The 24,369-nt window shown below is 56.6% G+C and overlaps 1 protein-coding gene across 6 annotated transcripts in view; it reads left to right on the forward strand.

The window, feature by feature from the left end:
• CADM1 (cell adhesion molecule 1) overlaps positions 1 to 8,082 on the forward strand; it is a 156,842-nt gene extending 148,760 nt beyond the window's left edge. For all 6 annotated transcript variants that reach the window (XM_042800396.1, XM_042800397.1, XM_042800402.1 and 3 more), the window contains 2 exons: positions 4,655 to 4,786; positions 5,796 to 8,082. In XM_042800396.1, coding sequence (XP_042656330.1) covers positions 4,655 to 4,786; positions 5,796 to 5,914 — 251 coding nt within the window. In that variant the 3' untranslated portion in view covers positions 5,915 to 8,082. The remainder of the gene's footprint in view (positions 1 to 4,654; positions 4,787 to 5,795) is intronic.
• The last annotated feature ends 16,287 nt before the right edge of the window (positions 8,083 to 24,369 follow it).

A 24,369-nucleotide genomic window follows, 5' to 3' on the forward strand; every position in this document is an offset into this window, starting at 1 on the left:
GAGCGTTGACCCACATTGTCAGGACACTGCTATTAAAACCTGCCAGCTTTTTTCATGCTCTTGAGACAGTCCACAGAAAGCTATTTTTAAACAATTAGATCTGCAAAAATGTTGGAAAACTTGAGATCATTAATACTTTTATTTTTTAAAAAAGCGTCTGCCCCTGCAAAAAAAAACCCCAAGCGCCAAGAGCCCGCAGGTTTAAACCGCAGATGTTAATTGACAGTAGTGACATGGAGGCTAGCCAGCTAACCGTCTGCTCCGTGCCGCTCCTGGCTCGGACGGAACAAGCTCTGTGAGTAGGGTGCTAGTTTGGCGACAAGTGGGAACTGGTCAAAAATGCCTTTCTTCTCTGCCTACGGAACGTTTCCTGAATTGCACTTCTTGTTTAAAGGAAAACTTCAGGGTTTGTGCTCGAGTGGTCTGATCTCTCTTTTGTTGATTACGTGAGCCGTTGGTTAAATTAACAAGCAAAAAGTAATTCAAAGGGACCAAAGGCGTCTTGGCCACCACTTGCAGTGGGACTACAGTGCTCTCTGCTGCTGTGTATAGATCTGCATCTCATGCAGACAACCTCAGTGCTGCACCAGATAAAATGAGGGCATCCCCCTAATGCAGGGCACAGCCGTGCTGTTCGCTCAGGGGAGGCATCACAGCGGTTTAAAAGAGAAATTGTTTGGTTTTTTTTTTTCTGCATCTACTCAGTTGTTGCGAGCGGGCCGTACCATTGCCGCTGCCGTTTCCCTTTAGGGTGCTGTGGCGTGGAGCGAGGCGGCACCCCCGAAGCGGGGCTCGGCCGAGGCGCAGAGCAGCCCCGGGGGTGTGCGTGTTGGCCCCGGCGGGGGCTGCACCCGCCCCTGCTCTCCCCTCCCGCCTTCCATCCCACCCGCCAGGGAAGCACGAGCAAACCAGAAGCAGATCCCTGGCAGAAAAATTCTGACTATTCGACTTAAAGGCCAGCGTGCTCCAATATATATTAACATCTTAATGGGAAAGCTCGGCATGTATACATTTACTACTCTCTGACAAGAGGGAATTAAATGTCAGAAGGATTTGTAGCATCTATAATTGAATTGGTGCTGAGAAAAGCAAATCTTAAGGAAGAATAACATATTAGGATTAGCAAATAATGTGGCATTTTGTCAGTTGCTGCCATCTCGTCTGTTCCCTCTTCAGTAATAAAGTCGTGATTTCTGTTTTAATCATAGATATGAAGCGGGAATAGCTTCTGTGAATTGGAGACGGCATTTTAAAGCAGATTCTGGCTTTTAAGGTCAAGCCTCCCTTTCTCGGCACAAATTCGGGGAACTATTCCTTGCTCCGTAGGCTTGGCACTTTTTTTTTTTTCTTTTTTTCTTTTTTTAATTGCCAAAGGAATAACGAGTGTTGGCAAATGGTGCTGGTGGCATGCAAAGCACTGCGCTCGGGGCGGTGGCCGGAGCGCGGGACGGGGTTGGCATCGGGCAGCTCCGGCGGAGCGTGGGGAGACGGGGGAGAGGAGGAGTTGAGGGAGGAGCACGGAGCGCGGGGAGGCTCCATCGGCGGGGAGTCTGAGTTCAGCATTGGAGTTCAGCGTTAGCAGTGCTGCGGGCATCGCTGGCTGTGCCAGGGGGATCGTGGTCCCTGGCCTCTGCGTGTCCTGTTATTGCCTTCCTGTTCGAACAGAAGGAAAAAAAAAAAAAAAAAAAAAAAAAAGGTGAGCGGCCTAAAACCTTTTCCAAAATTTGAATTTTTCTTAGAAATTGCAAGTAGTTTATCTTTGGGGAGCGATTCGATTCATCGTGGAAGAGCTGCAGGCGGGTTTGATTTTGCTGCGTGTGTTTTAATGCCGACGCCCGCGGCGCTCCTGGGGAGCCGGCGTCCCGCGCGTTCGCGGCAGAGCTGTTCCCCTCTCTCGCTGATCCTGGGCAGATATACATATATTACCTTTTCAGTTAGGCAGGCGCTGTCAGCTGCCTCACAGACTCGGTACTAGATGGCTTGCCAACCGCTAGGAATCCTCACAACTTGTTCAATTCTTACACAGCACGTAAGCTCCAAGATGGACTACTTAGCCGCGCACATCGTCAAATAAACTAGTGGCTGGCACTCCGCAGAGGCCTTTTTTAGCAGAAATAATTAAGAAAAATGGCCCTGCGAGTCCCAGCAGATGAAATCATCCTTCGTAAGCTGTTCTGGCCAGAGCTATTTGCCACACTTAATGCCAAAGCCCCTTCGGAGGGAAGCACCACGTCCCTGCTCCCCGCGTGGTTGTGAACAGAAGGGACGCACGGAGGCTGCCGCTGCCGGGACGAGCGCACCGAGCCAGCCTCTTGCCAGAACTCTAATTTATGGTGATTAAGAAAAAATGCCTCTTGATGTAAAATCCTGCTCCAAGCACATTACGGAGCCGTAACTCAGCGTGTTTATTCCCCTCAGCTGTTCCAGACGTCAACAAGACATTCATCCCCCCGCTCTGGGATGCTGCCGGCTCCTCCTTAGCACAGCTGAAGCGGAACTGGGTGCTGAGTTTCCAAAAAAAAATATTTGTTTCAAAAGGAGTGGAGCTTGCCTAGAGCGGCTGCTCCAGCGGACGAGCCGGGTTTCGAGGACGAGCCAGTCCTTATAGGCCCGGATTAGCGGAGGCGAAAGCCGCAGCGAGAAGGCTGTGCCTGCCGGAGCGGCGGCTGCCCGGAACGCCCGGCGCCGCGGGTTTTTCCCCAGCTGCTCCCCTGGGCAGGCGGCAGAGGCTTTGCCCGGGCGAGGTGGGCGGCCGGGCACGGTGCTGCGCTTCCCCGGGCGCCTTTGCCGGCGGCGAGCGGGGACGTTGGGGCGCCTGCCGGAGCGGGGGGTGCCGGGAAGCGACCCCGGTAGGCGCTGCGCCTGCGGGGCCGGGTGCGAGCAGTCCCTCCCCGCGCGTGCGCTCGCGCTGCTCTGGCACGCTCTTCCCGCAGCCGAGCGACCCGGGCGCGGAGGCTGCGGCAGGCAATGCGCTCGGTCTGCGGGGGAAGCTTTTTTTGGGCCCGTTTTCCAGCTGCTGGAAGGGACTCCCATCGCGGTGCCCTCCGCCGTGGGCCTGAACGCCGTGCCCCGGCCCAGCTCCCGCTTTTAGAAGTTACTCCAGGAAACACTGGAAGGGGTGTATTTCTTAAATTGTTTTAATTAAAAGGCGCTTTATGGTGCTCTCAGTCACGACTTATTTACTTAGGTCCCTCGGTCCTTAATCTTGGAGCAGAATTGGAAATATCGATAGAGAGCGTAAATCCCGGGCTGCTGCTCGAAAGCTTTGTATCAGGTTTCAGCTCAAAAGAGCACCATTACCTTTAGCTGTCACAGATCTGTACGCTTGATCGATAAACTTCAAATATTATTAGAGGTGGAGGCTTCAGAGATTTGCTCTGTTCTTTGGAGGGAGACGGAGATAAATCTTTCTTAAAAATTGACTTGCATTTGCACTCTCAGTCTTCCTGGTAAAATGCATTTCTCTTAGGTGTCTGGGCAACTGCATGCAGGACAGATTTATAGGCCATGTGCTTCTTGTAGTGAAAGATTTAAATGGTATATCCTTCACATATGACTTCACAAATCATGTAAAGTTAAAAGATTTTTACCGTTTCTGTTGCTGCTGTGCTTAAATTGTAAGGTATGGCCAGTAAATCATTTTAATGGAGGTGTCGCGCTTGACTCAATAAAAAAAAAAGAGACAATGGTTTAGCTTCTGTTCCAAAATGTTAATGTATTAATCAACGGGAGAATAATTGTTTTTTACTCTGTTATAAATCTCGGTTGCCATTAGGATTGCAGCGAGGGTTGATGTAGCTGCGTTCTTAAATTAAAATTGTTTACACTGCTATACATTCATTTTACACGGCCATAGCTCATTCTGGGTTCATTTCGGAGTTGCTCCTCCGCCAAATAAGTCATTCCTCTCCCGGGTGACGGCGTCCTAAGGGAGCGGAGCTTATAAACGAGAACTGATTGCGAGGTGAGGAGTTAAAGAAATGAAATAAAGCGGTTGGAGGCACTGCACAATTATCGCTCGCTGTCTGCTTTTGAGGAGGTTGCCGTAGTGTGGGTGAGGAGTTTTGTGTCTCCGGACGCCGTGGACAGCGCTGAACAGCAAAGGTCCTGTGGAACGATGTCACCTCGTGGGGCGGGGGGAGAGGGCGCCTGGAAACGCGCTGACCGCGCCGGGCGGGTGGGGGTTTGGCCAAGGGGGTTGCGGGGCTGACGGGGGAGTGGTTTCAACAGGGCGCTTGCTAATGATGTTTCTCCAGAGCTAACGACTCATACTCCCGTTCTGTACTGCTGTTCCCTGCGCCCCCATCCCCCGGGGAGGTTGAGAACCGGGGAGCTTTCCGGGGAAATTTCCCCAAATCCATACCCACCACCGACTCCATCTCTCCTCTCCCCCTCCCAGCTGCCTTCCATGCGCGTAGTCCTAGTGCCGCTGCTTGTAGTGGGAAGCGCCTCGCGAGTCGAGCCACCAGATCAGTTCGGCTCTGGACAGAGTTCCTCTGCCCGAACTCATCTGCCTAGATGGCTCCGTGCTTCACCCCTTTTCCTTTCGAGAGCGCACGGGTGGCTTTTCCAATCCTGAGAGCAGCTGCAGCCAGACCCTTCGCAGTGCCTCGTAATAAGTCCCGAATTCTTATTCCTCTTCTGATCTCAACAGATTCTCGCGCAGGTGAGGAAGGGGCAATACGGAGCGTGGACCATGCGGTGGTTGGTGGCGTCGTGGCCGTGGTCGTGTTTGCCATGCTTTGCCTGCTCATCATTTTAGGGCGATATTTTGCCAGACATAAAGGTAAGACAACGGCCGGAACGGCAAAACGAGAGGGCGCGGCCCGTGCGTCCCTTGGCTCGTGACGTCGCCCTGTTGTCCTGATGCGAGAGACCCCTTTGTTGCTCTGGAAGAATGTCTCCGGAGAGCCCCTTGGAACGGGCGGGGGAGGCGGGAGGGCTGCGCAGCCCCGGGGCTCGCGGGCGAGGGCAGCAGGGAGGCCCCGTCCCTCCCGAGGCGTCTTGGCAGCGGGTAGCCGGGCGGTGACGGGACGGAGCTGCGGGGAGCTACGCCAGCTCGCCTCGGCCCCGCAGCCCGCCCGTCAGCCGCAGATTTGGGGGTCCCGCTGCACAAGCCGGTCGACCCGAGCCGGCGCGTGTGTGCCACGCCAGCTTGGCCTGGTGCAGAACGGCCCGTTCGGGGAGCTTGTTCCCACTTCCAGAGCAAACCGGGACCCACGCCTAGAGCTGGGGCCAGTCCCCTGCGTGTCTGTGTTTGTACGAAGGGGCTGAATGTTGACTGGGGTTCGCTGAGTATGTGTGGAGAAGCCAACAGACGGTGAGAGGCTGGCTACAGCCACAGCCGGGACGGAGGGAATCACGCTAGGCAGAGAGGAGAAAGGGAGAAAAAAAAAAAAAAAAAAAAACACAAAAGCGTGTTAGGGGAGAGAGGCATTAGAGGTGAAAGATTGGTCTCCTCTAAGTCAAGCATATAAAATGCAATTTTACCAATATTTGTGTGCTTCTGAGAGGGGGAGATAGCTGTGACCTACCGTCTTTTCGGAGGAGGACGCTGCGGGGAGCGGCGCGCGGTCGCGTGTCGGAGCGGGGACGTCGGCTCCCCGGTGCCGGGTCAGCCGGGGGGTCTCGGGGCCCCCGCACCCCCCCTCGGCAGCCGGCCTTGTCGCTGGCGGCGTTCCTCTTGCGCGCCCCAGCCTGGTCTTTCCGCGACCTGCGGCTTTTCCTCCCTCCCCGCTCGCGGCTTCCTCGCGGAGGCCTCCGACGAGTCACGCAACCTCCCGCTTCCCTTTCAGGTACATACTTCACTCACGAAGCCAAAGGAGCAGATGATGCGGCCGACGCAGACACAGCCATCATCAATGCAGAAGGAGGACAAAACAACTCCGAGGAAAAGAAAGAGTACTTCATCTAGAGCAGCCTTGGTTTCTATGAGGTGTCCAACCGTGGACGGTTACTACTGGCCCTATTTAAACGCTCAAGAGACAGTGATATCGGAAGTTGCAACCAGCTTGTGTCTTTTTTTTTTTAGAGAAAAAAAAAAAGCAAATGGGTGGAAAGTCGTGAGGCTGGGAGGGTCCGGGATTTGCTGTGTAAAAATATTCCGCGTAAAGTACACTCTGCTGTTCGACACCTCAGTTTGTTTGGGTTTTCTTTTTTTGGCCAAGTCCAGCTTGGATTTAGTTTAGTGAAGTCATTTGCAGAAGATTCTGTGCCTTGTTTTAATTTCTGTTCGTTCGGGTCGGGGGGAGGCTGGGAAGAAGAGGGGCTTCTGTGCGCTAGTTCCCTTCGGGTTTCTGTGGCTCTTCGTTTCCCCTTTCCTGTTCTCTTTCTGGAGTTGCCTGCTGGGACCCCGGGGAGTAGGTGGGTTTCTTGGAAGGTGTTTCTCTTTCTGTTTCTCTTCACCGTTTTCCGTTCAGAACTCGAGCTCATCTGAGGAGAACCAGCACATTTTAGATTCCGTAGTTTGCAGTTCAGTGTGCCCATCTCCCATCCCCTCTTATCGTCGTGAAGGCTGGGATGAACCGGCGACGAGAACCCCTTTGTGGCTGCCCGTCCTCCAGGTGCTCGCGGTGGTGGCGACCGGCAGATGGGCCGGAGCTGGGCCGGGGGCCGAGCCTGCCCCCCGCGCCCCGCCGGCCCCTTCCCTCGCCCAGCGCCCCGGCCCGGCTCTCCCCGGCTGGCTGGGGACGGCAGAGCCCTCCCGGGGCTGGGGACCCTCCACGGGACGCGGCGGGGAGGGCGGCCCCCCACTCCCCCCCCAGCGCGCGTAGAGCCGAGACCCGAGAGCGGCCGGACAAGCAAAACTGCCTTTTTTTTTTTTTCCTACCCGCTGAGTAAAACGTGGGAACTCGCGTTAAAAACGACAGTGCTAACTGACTTACAAAGCCATAGGTGAAAAGGAGAATCTAGGTAAATTAGAATCGTCAGTGACAGGTAGCAGACCGCAGTGAGAAGACGGTATTAAAGTTATATATGCTGACTTTTTTTTGGTGAGTAATCTTGGATTTCGAGCGATGCTTTTTTTTTTTTTTTTTTTTTACTGTGTTTCTGTGGAAAACGTATCCTGATTTATTTAAGGGAAGCGGTAATCTTAGCGTCGGGTTCGGGGGTTTTTTAGGGGTTTCGGGGGGAGCGTTTCCGTGAGGTTTTTTTGTTGTTGTTGTTTTTTCTTTTTCTTTTTTTTTTTTTTTTTACCTTGTTGTTTTCGGCAGAACCATTACAGTGCGGGAGTCCTTTGGGAGCGGGACGGCCGGCCGGCAGCGCGCGCGTCCCGTCTCCAGCAGTATTCTGTCTTTCCCCTTGTCACGAGGAGAACCTCGCCGAAGTACCCTTTTTTGTCCCGAGCAGATTCTGTCGAGCGCAGCTCTTTTCTGAGCCTTCGGCACCATTGCCAAACCCCATCGTGGTGAGAAGCAGTCAGCATGTTGGAGTTCGGGGGGGGCGTGTTTACCCGTCACCGGTCGCGGGATTGGCATCCTGGTTTTGAGCAGCCCATCTTTGTTTTGGAAGTGTACCGTAGTGCAGTGTTACCGATGTAACTTTGACTTACAATGTTGACATGTCTCAGGTTCATGTGTTTTGATTGGTGTTTTCCGTCTCAGGTAGATTGCAAAATTTCGGCCCCACGCATTGGAGAAAAAAAAATAAAGAAAAACAGGATAAAAAAAAAAAAAAACAGGAAATTACGAATTTTAGTTGTATATTGGTTTATGTATTTTTTCTTCAGTATACAGTGCACTGTTTGAAATGTATTGTTGAGTATTACTTTGTACAGCTTTAGATCATTAGGATTTTGAAGCGTGAAGAAAGAACAACCTTGTTTAAAGAAATATTACAAATGAAGGACACGGAACTGATGATAAACAACCTTGTTCTTTATTCACCCGACCTTTTTCTTTTTTCCCCTTAGGCCAGTTCTGTTTTAAGGTGTCCATGGAAGATGTTACAATGTAAGAAAATACATATCCATCTGCTCCCATTCACATTTTGTATTGGTTCATGTATACCATTTTTACAAAGGAAAAGAAGTACTATAAAATATCTGTCTTCTTAATAAAAAAAAAATTAATGTTACAAAACCAAACCTCATTTTTGCCCTCTTTATCCCCGGCCGTCGCGGCGGACACCGTGGTCGCAGCGACCTTCCCCCTCGGCGGGGCCCGGCGAAGGAGTCGGCGCTGAGCAGGCACCGCGCGGTCCCGGCGGCTCGGAGCAGAGCCCGGCGCCTCGCCGGCGCGCCGCGGGCCATGGCCGGCCGGGCCAGGGCGTGCCGGCCGGCGGCGGCGAGGAGTTCCGCGCGTGCGGAGAGCCGCCCTCCCGCGACAGGGCCCGCACCCTTGGCCGAGGAGGAGGAGGCGGCGGCTGCAGGGCGCCGAGGGGCTGCCTCGTGCGGGGGGTCCCCGCCGAGCTCTGCCGCAGCCTGAAGTCTCCCGCAAGGGACGTCGTCTCGGGGTCGTTAATCGCCAGACTGAACCTTGCTGGGAGCGGCTGGAAGTCCGGCCTGAAGTCGGCAACGCTGCGGTTGCATCTTCTGGCGCTGTTTACCCTGCACTGCTGGTTACTTAAGGGGAAAATTGATCGGTAACTGATATTTCAATCTTCCCGAGCTGCGGGGAGGGGGGCGGCCCGATGCGCAGGCTTTTAGTAGCGGACGAATGCTGAAATCCTGTCACGGTAGGTGAGTGTTGAAAGAGGTGACCCCCTCCAGCCCATTCCTGCCTCCTGTTCTGGTCGCTGCCAGAATTTCTTGCTTCTCCCTCTAAAACGCTCGGGGCTTCCGAATCGTACTGCGTGGCGCCCATTGCCCTCGGCGGAGCCGCCGATGAGCCCGGCGCTCGTTCCTCCCCCAACGCTGCCCTTGGCCGCAGCTCCCAAAATCGGGCTGCGAGGCAGCTGCGGCGCCCAAATTAGAAGCATCAATCTTTGATGCTTCGGACAAAGGCGGTGGAGAAAAACAATTGCTTTCCGCTGAGGAGCTGCTACCGGGAGACGCTGCCATAATGACTGTATGTAAACACAGTGTACTGTACTGCGAGGAGCTGTACGCTCCTGTGCCGAAGGCTGCTGCTGCTGCTCGAAGGGCAGCGTTCAGCTCTCTTGAGCACTTGGTACATTTAATATGGTTATGTGAGAAATAACATTTTTCTGAGTGAAAATATAACGCTGAGGAAAAAAACTGTAGGGCAAAGCAGAAAAAGCAGCGATTCCTCTTCTTCTACGGAACAGATAGGAAGCTAGTTACCTTGGAGGACTATTTTTTAATTGTTTCAATGCACAAGGGAGTTTCAAACCCCAGGTCCCCGCTGCGGGCTCACGGTGCTTTTTTCGTCCTCAAGCCAGAGCTAATTGCGCCACACGTTTGCGGCGTCAACAGCAGCTCACGGCGCTTGACCTCCTTCCACACCCGGCGCTTCTCCCCCTTTCCCTGGACCCCTTGCGCTGCTGATAATTGAGGTGGTGGCACTTCCACGCGGCACGGCTCGCATAGAGTGATTGCCCCGGTTATTGCTTAGCCGCATTCAGTAATGGCATCTGGTGCATTTTGACTGGAAACACCACCAGTCGGGGAGCGGGGGGGCCAGCGCCCTGCGAGCGGAGCATCCCGGGGCTGCGGTCAGTGCTGGCGGTCCCGGCTCGTCCCGGGGGGACACTCGGGTGACACACGGACAGGGACCGCAGCGGGAACGCCACCACCTCGGCTGCCCCGCGCTCCCTTCGGCGCGAGGCGCCTCACCCCTCCCTCTCTGCGCCTTGAAATTGGGGAGAGGCTCTTTGGAACTCCTAATTTGACGCGCCGTGTTGCTCGAGCCGACACCCCTCCCCGAGGGCCTCGGCCCGGGATTAATGCTGTGGTCTGCCTCCCAACGCAGCCCTGCTGCTGCTGTTCGGTTGCAGCAACTTTCAATAATTTAGTATGCTCGGAGGCGATCCGCCGCGCGCGGCGGCAAAGCCGAGCCTGCAAGAGCAGAGCCCGGCTGCGGCCGGAGCTGGGAGAGGACAGCGGAGGTGCCTTTGGTTATGGCCGCTTCTCGTTTCCAGCGTTAAACCCGTAAAAGCGTGATTGAACATTAATAGCCTGTTCAGAATCCAGTTGTGAGCACTGCTCGGTGAAACGGCTGCCAGCCGCAGCTTTCGTGAGGGCAAAGCGGCCGCGCGCGGGAGGTTCAGGATTTATTTCTGGCCGTGTGTGGCTCGCGCCTCCCGTCCCCGATTCGGGCCGTCCCTCGCTGTCTGTGGCTCTGCCAGCGCCTCTGTGCTGCGAAGGCAACGGGCTTGGCTTTGCTCTCGGGCTGTTTACCTTCTGCGAGCGCCGAGCGGGGGCCTTTGCCAAGGCTTTGGATCCCCGTCCTCGAACGGCCCGGCCGGTTCCCCAGTCATCCGCATTAAACCGCCGCTGCCTTTAATCTTGGCAATTTCATGCCGCAGCATCCATCTGTTTGGGAAGGAAACCCAGACGGGGAGTGCTGCTTGCTAAGATCACAGATTTACTTAGCTGCAGCTTCCAAAGGTTCGTATTTCTGCCCGGTTCGGTCCCTGGGAAGGAGGGGGGCTGCGTGGACAGCCGGAGCTGAACCCGTCCTCTCGGGCACCCCCGCCTTCTGCCAGCATCCCACATCTGACTGCAGTTACACCGCAAGCGGCTGCATTAGCCATTTGTCCGGCCATTTAGCGCCACGCAGAGAGCTAAATCTGCCCAGAAGCCTCCTCGAGCTCATTTCCTAGGGCTTAAGAAGTTGCAGCGGCGTTCCCCGCGTCCTGGGTCGCGCACCCAAAGCCCGTCCTTTCGGCGTCTGCCATGTAGAGCGTGCCAGCCCAGCAGGCTCAGCACCCAGGCAGGTCTCAGCTTCTAACAAGCTTCCTCTGGCCTCGGCGCTTCTCAGAAATTGCACAATTAAAGTATGTAATTTATCCTATCGGTGCTCCAAATCTTGCGGGATTCTTTCCCAGAAACACCCGCGACTGCGAGGCCGTAACCGGCAGCTGAACACGAGCGTCTGAGCCCCAAATGCAGCCCCCGGCTGTGCGGGGAGCCGGCCTGCGAAGCCTCTTCCGTTAAAAGGACCCGAGGACACCTCTGTATTCTAGGAAATTGCAGAAAATGACCAGTAGTGAAGATAAGAATGTGGCGTTTGTCCCGAACTTAAACAATTTCCCAAGTTGCTTAAGTTGTTTGCTCCTAATTGCACAATTATTTTATTAGGTTGGCAACGCAATTGTTGATTTATCTTTAACTCAATGCAGGAAGGAGTTATTTTAACTTAATAAACGATTCTGACTGGCATAATTACCGCCTTTTCTGCCAGGCTGGTGCTGATGAAAGTCTCCGCTCTGAATGCTTACGCCAGATAAAGTAACTGGTGATGAACGACGCCGACCCTACGTCGGGCAGGACGCGCCTGAATCGGGGGCTCGGCCGCTGCGAGAAGGGAGCGGGGAGCTGGGCGAGGTGCGGCCGAGGGGCGCGCAGCCCAGCGCCTGCCCCCGGGCGAGGAGCCTTTCCTCACGAACCCATCCCACCTTCGAGGCAGCGGCCGGTGGCGTGCCGCGTGGGATAATACCCGCGCCGGGCGGCATCGACGGCAGGGGTGTGCCCCCCGCGACACCCCCCTCCCGGGGCCGGGTCCTCGCTCGGGGTGGGAGGGGAGCGGCGGTGCTGGGAGCGGTGAAGCGGTGAACTCAGCCTCTAGGCAATGGTCTCAGCGCACGAGTTGGGCTGAGCTTTGCTCGAGTCCTGCGCGCCCGGGGAGAGCGACTCTGCGCTGAACGGGGCCGTAAGTCTGGTGGTTCCAATTCCCCAACTTGCCACAGATGATCTCCCCCCGCACACGTCACCCTCTTCTGAGTTTAAATCAGCGCGACTTTATCTGGGTGTATAATTTCAGTGACGGGAAAAAAATAAATTCCATCTAAGAAGCAACACCCGAGCTAGTGTTTTAACGTCTGAATTAGTGCAACCAAGAAAACAGGTTCAGACTAGTGGCCAATAAAGGTTTAAACTAGCCTTGTCCTATTTGGCAAGGCCGCCGTGGGGACGTTCCCTGCTGCACATCAGAGGTCTTTCCCGACAACTACGACTATGTAGTCAGCAGGGTGGCGGCTTTTTAACTGCGGCTCGTAGGGAAGCTCCCAGAAAGGGGATTCTGCTCCCCGCTCACCCCTCACGGCATGGCCTCTCCCTCCTTCATGCCGTTTCCCTCCTGCTCGGTTGCCTGCGGGGCCCGGGTGGACAGACGGACAGACGGAATTCTGCCCCGAAGCGCTCGCCTGCGCCTCGCAGAGACGTGCAGGTGCTGACTGCAGAGCTCTCCGTCCCTTTTCCCTGTCAGCTAAGGCGTAGCTAGACCGACAGCGGGTCTGGCCCGCGTGCCCCTGCCCATCCCCTCCGCAGCCTCTGTGCTCCCGCTCCGGTTTCTTACCCCGTTCTGCAGGAGAGCAGCGCTGCCGTGAGTAATAGAGTAGGGCAGGTAGAGTAGGACCAGGGGATATCACTAGGATATGGGCAGATGTAACTCAGCCCATCCTCAATCCTAAAATCAAAGGGGGGCAGGATCTGCGGGCGCTTGGCAGCCTGCGTGGAGTCTGGGGGAAACCCTGACCCCCGGACAAGAAGGGATCTGAGCCCTTTCCAGCGTGAGGGTGTTCAGCAGCCCCGCGGGGTTTCATTCCCGTCCTAGGACTGTGCTGTAAGCGCAACCCACGGCTGCCTTTCCCCGCCACCCCCAGCTCCAGGCTCTGTAGAGCTGCACGAGGCTTCCCGCACCCCGGAGAGCAGGGGACCCCCCCACTCCTGCCTAAAGCTCCACTCACAGAGACCCCCCGTGCCCTTCAGCGCTTTGCTGGGCTGGAGTCTTTCTCGTCTGCTTCCCTTTCGCTCCCTGCGAGGGGAGGAACGTTTTCCCCATCTTGGAGCACAAAGTGGGAAGGAGCCGCCAGCCTCTGAGAGGATCCTGAGACACAAAGTGCTGGGGAAGCGTAGGGACTATTTTGAAGACCTGCTGGTGCTTTCCAAGGCTCCATTACGTCCTCCCTTAGCGCCTGGAAATCCTGTTTTCCTCCGCGTGGCTTAAACAAAGCCTTGCTTCGTGTCCCAACAGCCACGGTGTTGTCCTTCGCATCTCCCCCAGGTCCCCGCGTGCTCGCTCTCAGCATCCCTCGGGGCGAGTGGGATTCCTGTCCCACAGGGCACAGGAGCAGGGTTCCCCCGCTGCCTGTTCTCCTCCGCCGTTCCACCGGTGCAGCCTGGAGGTGGGCAGCTGCTTCTTCGCGGTTGGTACGGGGGACGCAGAGCCGGCACGCGGGAAACGGGCGAGCGGGAGAGAGGCAGGTTGCCAGGAGCAAAGGGAAGATGTGATCACAGGCCCGCCTGCCTGCGCTGAGCGCGGCTCGGCAGCCTCCCTCAGGGCTGGCACCTCGCAGCCCCGCTCCCCCCGCGCCGGCAGCGGGCTGGCAGCAGTGCCTCGAAACGGGAGCTGCACAGGCGCTTCAATAAGATGGAGAAGGTAACTAACCGCCAGCCTGTGACTCTCCACCTGCTTTCCTCCCCCCCCCTCCTCTGCACCCTCCGCCGTTCCCGTCTCCTCTCCGCGGGGTTTCTCTGCCCGTGGCCAGCTTGCCATTCGCTGTGCCCGGTCCCTTTGCCCGTCGCCGGGGCGGGGGGTGCTGCCCGGTGCCCCCCTTGCTGGGGCAAAGCCTGCCTCCGACACCGTCCTGTTCCTCAGAGGAGTGTGAATACCCTCCGGGCCCCAGGCGTTGGTGTTTTACAGGCTCTTCCACGCTTCCCAACCCGGACCCTCGCATCAACACCTCTTCCTAGAGTCCTTTCAACGAGTCTGGCACAGCCACCAGCCAAGTGTGAGACTTCACACAATCTGCGGTGCATTTTTTTTTTTTTTTTTTTTCCCCAGCATTGGAGAACCGCCTCCTGAAACAGGAGGGAGCTGCAGCCTGGGCGCAGCATCCCGGGGATCCTGCCCGGCCCCGTGCTCTGGCCCCAGCGCCCGGGGGCGGCGGGTGAAGCGGGTGATGCTCCCGAAACGCCTCCCGTGGGCCCGGACCATCGCGCCGAGGGTGACCCGGTCTGCTCCTGCTGCGCCCGCCGGGCGGGCAGCCCTCGCCTGCAGCCCCAGCAGCTCCCCCCTTCCCCGGCTGTAATCAGCCCCATTATGTCTGGGTAATTTTCCCTTCTCTGGGTAATGCTGCTGCCGAGCAGGAACAAGGAGAATGGCAGTGTTTTTCTGTGACTAAGAAAAGGTGTACGTGGCCTTGATTGCAAATGAAAAATTAAGGCCCCGTGTCTTGCATTTATTCCTTCTTGATTACACACCAGTACGTAAACAAATCTTCACCCGCTTGCCTGAGGGGTGTCAACGATCTACCTTTTCTTTCGCTCGCCTCTCCTCCAGCAAATCTGTAATGCATTTAATCTTCACCAGTCACCCTCCTCGGTTTTTAAATGTCTAATTTGCTGCCGAGCGCAGCTCCAGTTCTCCCTGTGCCGCCGCTTTCCCTCCCCGGCTGGTGTTTGCGGGGCGGCTCGGCGGCGGGGCGGGAGAGCCCGGGTGCGTGGGGTCCCTGGGGAGGGGGCCCACGGGAGGCGGGGGAATGGGGGGACAGCAGCATCTCTGCGCCCCGGGAGGCGACCCATTCGGCTCGCACCGCGCTCGCCCGGCCGTTTGCCAGCGCGGTTTGGCAGCACCCCCTGGGCTAGTCCCCCAGCGCTCAGCTGCGCCCTGCCAGGGGAGCGGACCCCTACGCTTAGGGGTGTTAACATTTGGGGTGCTTTGGACAGAACCGAATAGAGCAGGAGCTGGAGCTCTGCTATCACCTGTGCCCGCTTGCCTGGGAAACGTGCGTGCACTTTGAGCAGCCGGGCAGGGTGGGAACAAGGGGAGGAAAAGGGGGTTTGCCTGGGGTGCCCAGCGGTGCCCGGGGGCAGCAAGTGCTCCCAGTCTCCCCGTCGTGGGACCAGCCTCCCCAGCACGGCCCCACAGGTGCAGGCGAGGCCCCAGTGGCGCAGGTGATGCTGGAGCCCCAGCTGGGGCCAATTCCCACCCCCGCCTGGGGGTACTTAGTGCTCAGCCCAGGCCCAGAAGCCGGCTGGGCTGCTGCAGAGGGGGCAGGAGCTGAGCTCTGCAGGTAAGGGGGGGTTGGGGGTTCCCCACTATGGGGGGGGTGATGGGACAGATGCCACCGGGGGGTTTGGTGAAGCTGGGGGAGAGGTCCCCTCGGTTGCTCGGGTACCTGTGGTCGTTCAGGTGTTTGCGTGGGGCTGTGTAGTGGGGGGCGGTGCGTGCCTGCTCGGGTGTTTGTAAAACAGCAAACCTGGGGCTTATGTTGTTTGGAGAAACCACGGAGTGGCAGGAGGGAAATTAAATCTGCGATAGCCTGGCAAGCGCCAAGTTCCACCGCGGCGTTTTAGCAGGCAGTTATGCAGTAGTGGGGAGGGGCACGAGGAGCAGGAATTGCTGAGGGTGTTTGGCCCTTTGTGTGAACCTCTTTATGTTTTGACCAGTTGGGCCAGCAGCTCTGCCTGTTGGGACTAGCAGGGCCGAATGCAGATGGTGCAGAGCACGCCCACTGAAAGTCCCGGAGGGCTGGAGGAGTTGTTATTGCCTGGCAGCTCGGCAGCAAATGCCTTCGCGCCTGTTCGTACCATGTCTGAATTGCGGTTACCTGCGTATGGGCATCTCGGTGCTGGAGGCCGTCTCGTGGGGAGAACAGTTCGGTGCCTCCTTTAAGCTCCTGTAGCTGGTGTCTTGTCTCTGGAGCATCTGCTTCCCCAGCACAAGCCGCTGCCCTCCTCGAGCCCCCGCTCCTGGCAGGCTGCAGAGCGCGGGGAGGGACAGGACAGCTTCAGTCTACCCTGGGGTTAAATGAAGAATATTTTAGGCCGCTTTTTCGGGTATGCTCTGATCATGCTTCCCTGCTCAGCCAGGACCCACAGTGCCCCACAGAGTCGCTGCCAGGCAAGAGCGGTCTGTGTTCCCCCTTCCAAGGGCTGTCACTGACTGTACGGAGGCGGGAGGAGTGGGGACCCTGACCCCGGGGGCTGCTGCCCCCCCAGCCCCCCCACGCAGCAGTGGGGTGGTGGGAGCGCTGCTGGAGTGGGGGGCAGATGGTGTGATCCCCGGGGTGCAGCGGCAGAAGGTGCCACCTCCCAGCGCAGCGTAACACGGCGTTCCTGTTCGGCTTCTCGCTTGCTTCCCTGAGATTTCTCAGGGGCACGTCGGAGAGGCACTTGGAGGTCAGGCAGCTCAGAGCAAAACACATTCAGATTATCCAGCTCTCCATAGGACTTGCAGGACAGCGACTTGGGGGCGTGTGTGTGTCCATATGCTGCGTTATTTTTTTTTTTTATGCTCTATTGAGGTCTGAGGCTTTTCCTTCCAGTAGCTTTTATCTAGTCATGACTCCTACAGTATTTAATCTTTATCAGAAACTGTAAGCCTTGTATTTATTTTATGGGTCAGTTGTTCATCCTTTTCCCTTGATGTTCTTGCTGGCGGTAGATAGTGTGGAGGAGGAAGAAAAAGAAAAGGGGAGGGGAAAAAAAGAAAAACCTGCTTGTTTCTGCCTGTCAACATTTGTCCAAATGACAGGCAAACAAATCAGAGCTCTGAAGGCTAATAGCAGGCAGATAAATCTGGCAGAGAGTAAACGGTTGCACGAAAGGGACGCTGGAAATTTCCATCCCCAGCCAGAGCGTCTGGGAAGGCCGGGGAGGTTGTGGCCCGTGGCTCCTCGTTCTGCATCGCCCCGCTGCTCGCAGGGAGGGATCGGGGGAGCGGCGAGGCTGGGTGCGGCGCCGGGTCCTGGGCGCGTGGGACGCAGAGAGCGTCCACAAGCCTGGGAGGGACTCGACCAGACCCCCACTGCTCTCCTCGCCAGCATTCCTATCTAGAAAGTCTTCACTCGGAACAGAGATGAATAAAAGATTACTGTTACAGGGGAGCGACAGCGCCCGAGGTAGAGGCGATACACTGAATTTACTATATACGCTGCAGAGACTTAAATCGGAAGGAGATAAGTGCTGCCTGGGCATCCCAAATCTGTTTAAAAGATCCCCTGTGCAGCCTTTAGCCCTTCTTGGGGTGCAGAGGGAGAGGCAGATGGAGGAGGTTCCTTCAGAGGACTCGTGTCTTCGCCCAAGCGGGTGGCTCGGGGACGGTGCACGAGAGACGCGAGACCCGGGGGCAGCTGCTGGGGCGGGGACAGGGGAGAAAGGGTGATGTATTATTTGGGGATACAGAAGTGCTTACCTCTTTGTAGACCCCGCATGGTTGAAAGTCAATGAATATTTCATGTCTAAAGCACTATCTGAAGCGTGGGCAGGCAAAGACTCTCTTCTTCTCCTCCCCTCCCCTGCCCCTTGCGCTCTTTTTTTTTTCCCCAAAGTCAGGAAAATCTGTCAAAACATTTATCAGAAATCTGTATAAACTGGCTAAGCACTACGAAGAGCTAATCTGTGCAGAGCTCACGCAAATGCATAAAGTCGCCACAGACTTGCCATGGGCACTCCGATAAGGATTTATCATAGGGGGTTCGGGTGAAACACGAGCCGCCGCTGCAAAGCGGGCGGCAAATGCGTTGCCGTAAAACAGGCACGCCTCGGGGGGCCAGCCGCTTGCCGGGGAGGGGAGAGCGGGGCTCCCCACCAAGGTCGGGGCGGCGGGATGCTCCGCTGCCGATCCCCTCCAGCCACGGTCGCGGCGAGGAAGCGGCCCCGGGCCCGGCTGCGTGCGGGGAGGGAGCGGCTGGAGAGCCCGGAGCGGCGAGAGCCGCGTCCCGCCAAAGGCGTTACTTTGGGCAGTGCTGGAAGTGAAACAGAAGCACCGCGAGGGTGTTGTATGCGCTCCAGCTTGCATCTTTGCCTTCACATTTATTACAGACCAGCTGTGGTTTTCTGTCTCTTAAAAGCAGGCGTGTTTCCACCCCTACTGAAACACCGGGCACCCCCGCTGACAGCCAGAGCTCTTGCTGTCCCCTCTCCTTCGGCCGACAGCACCTGGCTCCCCGTTTTTGACGCAGATCTACTCGTCAGTAAGATCACCCCGATCACCTGCCTTTAGGAGCCTCGGGGAGCCTCTGGGTGGTTTCGGGTTTGACTCAAAATGTAAATAGCCTCGCTGGTGTCCTGTTGGACCTGGCTGGGAAGCCTCTCGTTCAGGAGGAGAAATCTCTTTCTCCCCCACCAATTAATCCTGGGCTGCGGGAGGCCGGAGCTCGCGCATCACTGATTGGCAGCTTGCGCAATGGCACGAAAGAAAAAGAGCTGAGGCGATCGGGGTGGGGAAAGGGGAAGGGGGGAGAAAGTTGTGCCGAAGAGAGGGTGGAGCCGGTGGGCTCCAAGCCCCTTTCCCTGCCCGGCAGCACCCTAACACCCTCCCCAGTGCTCCCAGCGTCTCCTGGGGTTCCCACGCACCGAAGCGGAGCACGGGGTAACGCGGCGCAGCAGCTCCCACATCATTCCCGGCTCAGTATAAATAATAGTGTGGATGGTGCAGGCGGCTCAGTGCTGCTGCCTGAAGGCAGGAGAGCTGGAGGCAGCTCTGCTGCACCGTTTGCAGTGCATTTCTTTCTTTCTCTCCTCCGGTAACGTGTGAGCTTTTGCTGTTCTTACAGAACCCCACGGGGATGGGGTCCGTGTGCGGCTCTGGTCTCTCGTGGGCTCTGCAGCTCATCAGCAACTCAACCGGGAGGGTTCCGAACAGCCCGGCCGTGGGAGAGGGCTCTCGGCTCTGCCAGGCTCCTGCCCAGCGGAGGCAGCGGAGCCGCGCTGGTCCCACGGCCACCGGACCGGCCAGCAGTAGCAAAGCGAGCCCGGGCGCCCGGCGCTCCCAGGGGCTGGCCCTGCCACTGCTGGCGGCAACCCAAAGAACTTTGCTTCGGTTTCTGCAGGAAGCCAGGCTCCCTTGGAGCACGGTGTGCCGCCAGCCCCGCCTGGGATTACACAGGAGACGTTCCCTTTGCGTCCGGTGAAATTTGGACAGGAGGAAGAGCGCGGGCTGGAGCACACTGTGCTTGGCTCTCGGTGCGTAACAGCCAGGTTCGCCCTCACCGCGTTGCTTGAGGGCACCTCTCCGAGGGTGGAGAGCGTGTCCGTCCGCTCTGCGCTTGTCCTGTTGTTCCGGAGGGTTAAGCACAGAGCTCTGTCAACTGTCACCCTTCACCGCCTTGGCACTTGACGCGCGTGGGGAAATGGGCAGGTTGGAAAGCAGTGTTTCACGGGCTGTTGATTTACTGATTCGCATCGCGCGTAGCAGCCGAGCCGGGGCTGGCGGTGCCGGGGAGCGGGCAGAGGCAGCGGCGCTGTGCTGGGAGCGCTCCTCCCTCATCATCACCATCGCTGGGCGGGCAGGGCAGCGCCCGGCTGCAGGAGCTGCCCCCAGCCGGGCTTTGAGCCTTTTCCAGCTCTCTCGTTGCCTCCCAAGCCCTCGCCTTTTGGCTCGGGGGGCCTCCCAGGCTCGGCATCCTCTGGCTGCGCTGCTGCCAAGTTGGGCGCGTGAGGGTGGGGGGGTGGGCTGGCGGCTGTGGCGCGCCCCAGGCTCTGGGGGCTGGCGGCAGCCTGAGCACATCCTCGCCAGCAGATCGCAGGGGCCCACGTGCGTCCTGAGCTTTCCTCTTGACACCTTCCAAAGCAGGGAGCGGGCTGGCCCCGCGTGCTTTGTGCTCTTTCAAGAGAAGCAGGGCGGCGTAGCACTAAGCCGAAATAACAGCCCAAGTGTTGTCTGGAGACGACTAGCCCAGATACGGCAGAGAGACAACATTTTAAAACCTCATTTAAGCGAACACAATGAGAGGGCTCTTGGGTAGAAGGAGAATTAATTAATCTCATTCTTACGTAGATACTTTTAATTAAATGTAAATGCGTGGTCTTTTTAAGAAGGGTATATGGAAAAGAACCCGCGCCTCTGTACGAGTTTGTCTAGCAGGAGGAGGATGGGGGGAGCGAGGTTTTTCTCTTCTTGAGTGTTTTCAAGAGGAATGTGTCTCAGAGCGGGAGAGGTCCGTTTTGTGAGAGCGTGTGCTGAACTTCTTCCTTCCATCCCTCCCCGAGCGACCCAGGGACCCTGGTGATGGACCCGGAGGCTCCCTGGGCATGCGAGAGGATGCAGAGAGGAGTAAGAGCGTCTTCCCTCTGCGATGTCCGCTCAGGAGTACCCGAGTACCTCCCAGGCGAGGTCTCCAGAGACACGAGGAAGAAAGGCAATGACTCGGTTTACCCGTCTGTGCCATGGAGGTGGCACTGATGGTGCTGCCTGGCTGGAAGCACAGCCAGTCACCTGAAAACTCTGCCAAAACCCCTCTTTGGTCACTTAGGGTTCAGGTAATTGCCACCTGAAATGCAGGAGGAAAGCAGAACTAAAAGGTCCGTTTTATTTTACTGGCTGCAACTGAATTTCTTCCCACAGCCCAAATCCCCCGAGCTCCCAGGTTCTTGAGAATTGCCTGGGGGCAGTAATATCAAGGAAGGCGAAGCTTTACCTCCTGCTTATTACCGAGCTCCCCAAAGAAGTTAGTGATGATTCCCTGACTCCTGGAAACCCAAAACACCAGCAGGTGATAGATAGGCACAATTACATATTTATGAAGTGTTGGTTTTTGACAGGCACAGGGAATTCAGCCCAATATTACTCCATTTTCCCCAGCCCTTGTTTAAAATATGAAGAAGATAAACAAGGAAGGGGAATTCTGTTTGCTAGTTTGTGAGGGCGCATTTCCCCACAGCCCTCTCCGGGGGAAGCAGCTCTTATCAAATAGTTGGCATATTTTTTCCCCCTCTTAGATTTAACAGGGGAAAAAATAAAGATGGAAAAGCTACCGCGATTTGCTAGGCTGAGTGCTGCGCTACTCCGACAGCAGGCTCTGCTCTCAGATGTGAAAGCAAACAAGCCTGGAATAAAAAAAAAAAAAAAAAAAAAAGGCAAGCCGTTCCCCAGCAGCCCTTGTCCTGCCTGGGGCTTCGGCTGGCGGCTGCATCGCTCCCCAGCTCGGGGCTGGAAGGGGCCCCTGCGCCCTCCATGAGGGTGGCCAGACCCGCTGAGCGGGGAGGCAAGGCATTTTTCTGGGTAGCTTTTCCAGGAGGTTTCTCCCGTCGGGAGAGCTCCGTGCGTGCCGGGGGAGCAGACGCCGGTGTGCGGTTCCGGAGCTTCGGCACAGCCTTCAGGCTGGCTCCTGCTTTCCTGCCTGCTCCCTTGTCTTGTCGGCATCTCGCGCTGTCTCACTCTCCCTTTGGCAATTCCTCACCCTGTAGCTTGCCCCAACTCATCTGCGAAGCCGATTTCACATCAGCAAACGCTGTCAGCCGTGGAGGGCTGACAACATCGGGGACGGCTCAGGCAGCAGCAGCTAGATGCGCTGACTGCATTTTCACAGCTCAAATGATACTGTGCTGCAGCAGAGACTGAAAGGGAACCAAGGCGGTATCTGAAGGAGAGGGAGTGAAATTTAATAAGAGAAGTGTGAGGTCTCCGGCAGCAGCACCCGGCGCTTTTGGATGCTGTTGACACTTGCCCATCCCGCTCCGCCGCGGAGCCGGTGCCGGTGCTCAGGATCCTCATCATTGACTGTGTTTTCCTGGAGCCTTTTCAACTGTTTGGAGGGAAGGAGGCGATGGGATTTCTTTTGGACATGGAAAGCTGCCGTGTCAAGGGACCTCCTGGCTGCTTTGTCACGCTGGCATCTGCCAAACCGATCACTTGGGAGAGCGTCTTGCAAAAAGCAGATGCCGCCGCTTGAGCACGGGTGTATTGTTCCACCTTCCAAAAGCATCATTTACTTTTCCTGAGCAGAATGCTCTAGTTCAGACATGTGGGTTCCCACTGACCCGTGTTACTACCCCAGCAGGCTTGGTCTGCTTTCCAAGGGCTCTCATCATGCAAAGAGGGCTTTAGGTTATCTCCCTGCTTTCAGCGGCCTCCTGAGGTCCCCAAAAAATCCCGTCTGAGGAGGGTGAGCACGTTTGCTCTGCCGCAGCTACTGAGAAATGGCTCGTTCCCCGCCACGCCTGCTGAGGCTCACAGAGTCAGGTGAAAATGAGCCCCCAAACTGAGAATCGCGTTATTCCTTCCCAGTGTCTGCAGATGCATCTCTTGGCTTGTTTTTGGGGTCTATCCCAACTCAGTCCGATGTGGATGGGGTATATTTTACAGAGCGTTTGTGCCAGCTGTTTGCCACCCCCAGTTCTGGAGCCTGCGATGGCTCATCCTGTGCCGCTGATATTTCCCGGCGGATGATGAAACCGCTGTCAGGAGAAGGGAGATCAGCAAAAACTGCGTCTCCACAGATTTACTGAATACTCACATGAGCTTCACAGCTCATCCGAGTATTTGCCAGGAACACTGGCACCTGATCAGGACACAGAAGTTGAGTTTAGATATCATGGTGATGGAAATCGCATAGAAACCTGAACGCTGCGAAGCTGGATGCTTGCAGTTATGTTAAAACCCCTGGCTTATCTATTCTCCCATTACCTCGGAACCCCATCAGATGGCTCAGCGGACTGTATTTCCTAGCCTGAAAGCTGGTTATGGCATACTCCATCTTCCCTGAGAATGTGGCATTATTGCCCACTCTGATTTCAGCAGTGAAATGAGCTGCTTCTATTCCAGCGGCTCGGCAGAATAATCTGCCCCGCTGAAGCGGTGGCGTTCGCCAGGCACCTACGTTGGGAGACATTCCCCTTTATCTGGCCGCTGGAGAGTGGCCCGAGCCTCCAGAAAGCTCCTAACAGATGGGACCTGCGCGGCTGCAGTGTCGCCTGCATCGAGGCACTCGGCGTTTTTATAAAACACTGAACCAGCAGCATCAGGATTTGTAGCTATTATAGTTCTGTTGCTTTTTGTTTTTAATGAGTAAGCTGAACGCTTTGGGTGCTTCTGGTTCCACGGAAGGTCCGTGAGATGTGGGAAACCCTGCCAGGCAGCAATTAGGAAAAGGCACGTGATGATTTTCCACATAACTAACTATGCAGGGTAACTAATAGGGGAAATACTGAAATGCCATGCAGGGTCAACGAGTCCTGCGCAGATCCGGGTTCCCCCCGTTACGCGCCGCTGCCGGCTCTCCTTCCCGTGTCTTGGCTGATGAACGAAGCGTTTCTGCCGGTGCGGGGGCGTCGGCCGCTGCCAGGGACCAGCCCAGACATCAGCCTCCAGGGCCTGCCCCGCCCCTGGGTGCTCGCGCGGGTTTTCAGGCTCATTCTGTGCAATTACCGGTTCATCGCCGCAGGGACAGCGGCGCTTGGCACCAAGGCTGTGGCTGTGGGCGAGCAGGGATGTAAGATGATTCTCCATTGTAGCTCGCTTGGATGCAGGGGGTTTCCTCCTCTGTTTTTTTTTTTTTTTTTTTTCCTTTTTTTTGTCTTTCATTTTAGGCATTTATTGTATCAACCACTGAGCTTAAGGAATGCGTTCAGCTTTTCCCCAGGACTGAAAATAGCGTTGCTTTATTATCCTGTCATGTTTTGGTGAAAGGTGGGAACGCGGGTCTCCGCGGTCGCCCTTCGGAGTGACAGGATGCTAATGAATTGAGAAATGGCTGCGGACTCTGCTGCCCGCATCACATCTTCATTAGCATCCTTCTCCCGGAGACCGCTGTGATTAACAGTGTCACCACAAACAGGAAACGAACGAATAATAATCGCCCGTCTAGCGGAAAGTGTCGCCGGCGCTTCCACAGCGGTTGCACCTTTTGCTCAGCGGCAGAGCAGGGACCCCACAGAGAGCTTCCAGCCGTGGGTTACGTCCTTCCCCGTTGCCTTTCTTAGTGTTTATTAACCAGCTCTTGGTGCTCTGTCTACAGCTGGAACGTCCTTTTCGGCTTGGGCTAGCGCGAGGGGGAATGAATGAGTGCTGTGCTGGAAAAAAGCTCACTTAGGCACTTGGAGCTGCTTTGTCCATCCCGTGACTGGTCTCGTAAAACATCTGCAATGCCCCAGATGTGTGCTTGGGCTGAGCCCCCTTCAGTTGAGCCCCTTGGGTTACAGGAAGGTTGTCCCAAAGGCACAGATCTCTTAGAGACTCCCTCCTACCCGTGGCGGGGGAAATGCCGTTGCGCCGTGGCTGTGGGGTGGGTGGGATTAACCTCACCTCTGCGGAGGGATCAGTTAGAGCCTCCCCCAAACCGCTGTTTCAGCCCGTGTATCCCGCAGCCCGCCAACAAAAGCGCCTCATGCGCTTCGCTGGGTGGGAAGTCCCCGGTCGGCAGGACGAGGAGGAGGTTTGCGTTTCCAGTGCCCGCGTCTGAACCGATTTAAAGTCAGGGAAGGGAGGGGGGCGCTTTGGGGATGCGCGTCGTCGTGTTTTGGTGCGGGCGTGGAAAATTCAGCAGGGGGGTGCCTCCATTGAGTGCGGAGGCGCTCGGAGC

Source organism: Tyto alba, unplaced genomic scaffold (assembly GCF_018691265.1).
Source record: "Tyto alba isolate M040663 unplaced genomic scaffold, T.alba_DEE_v4.0 Super-Scaffold_32, whole genome shotgun sequence".
In the NCBI taxonomy this organism is placed as follows: domain Eukaryota; kingdom Metazoa; phylum Chordata; class Aves; order Strigiformes; family Tytonidae; genus Tyto; species Tyto alba.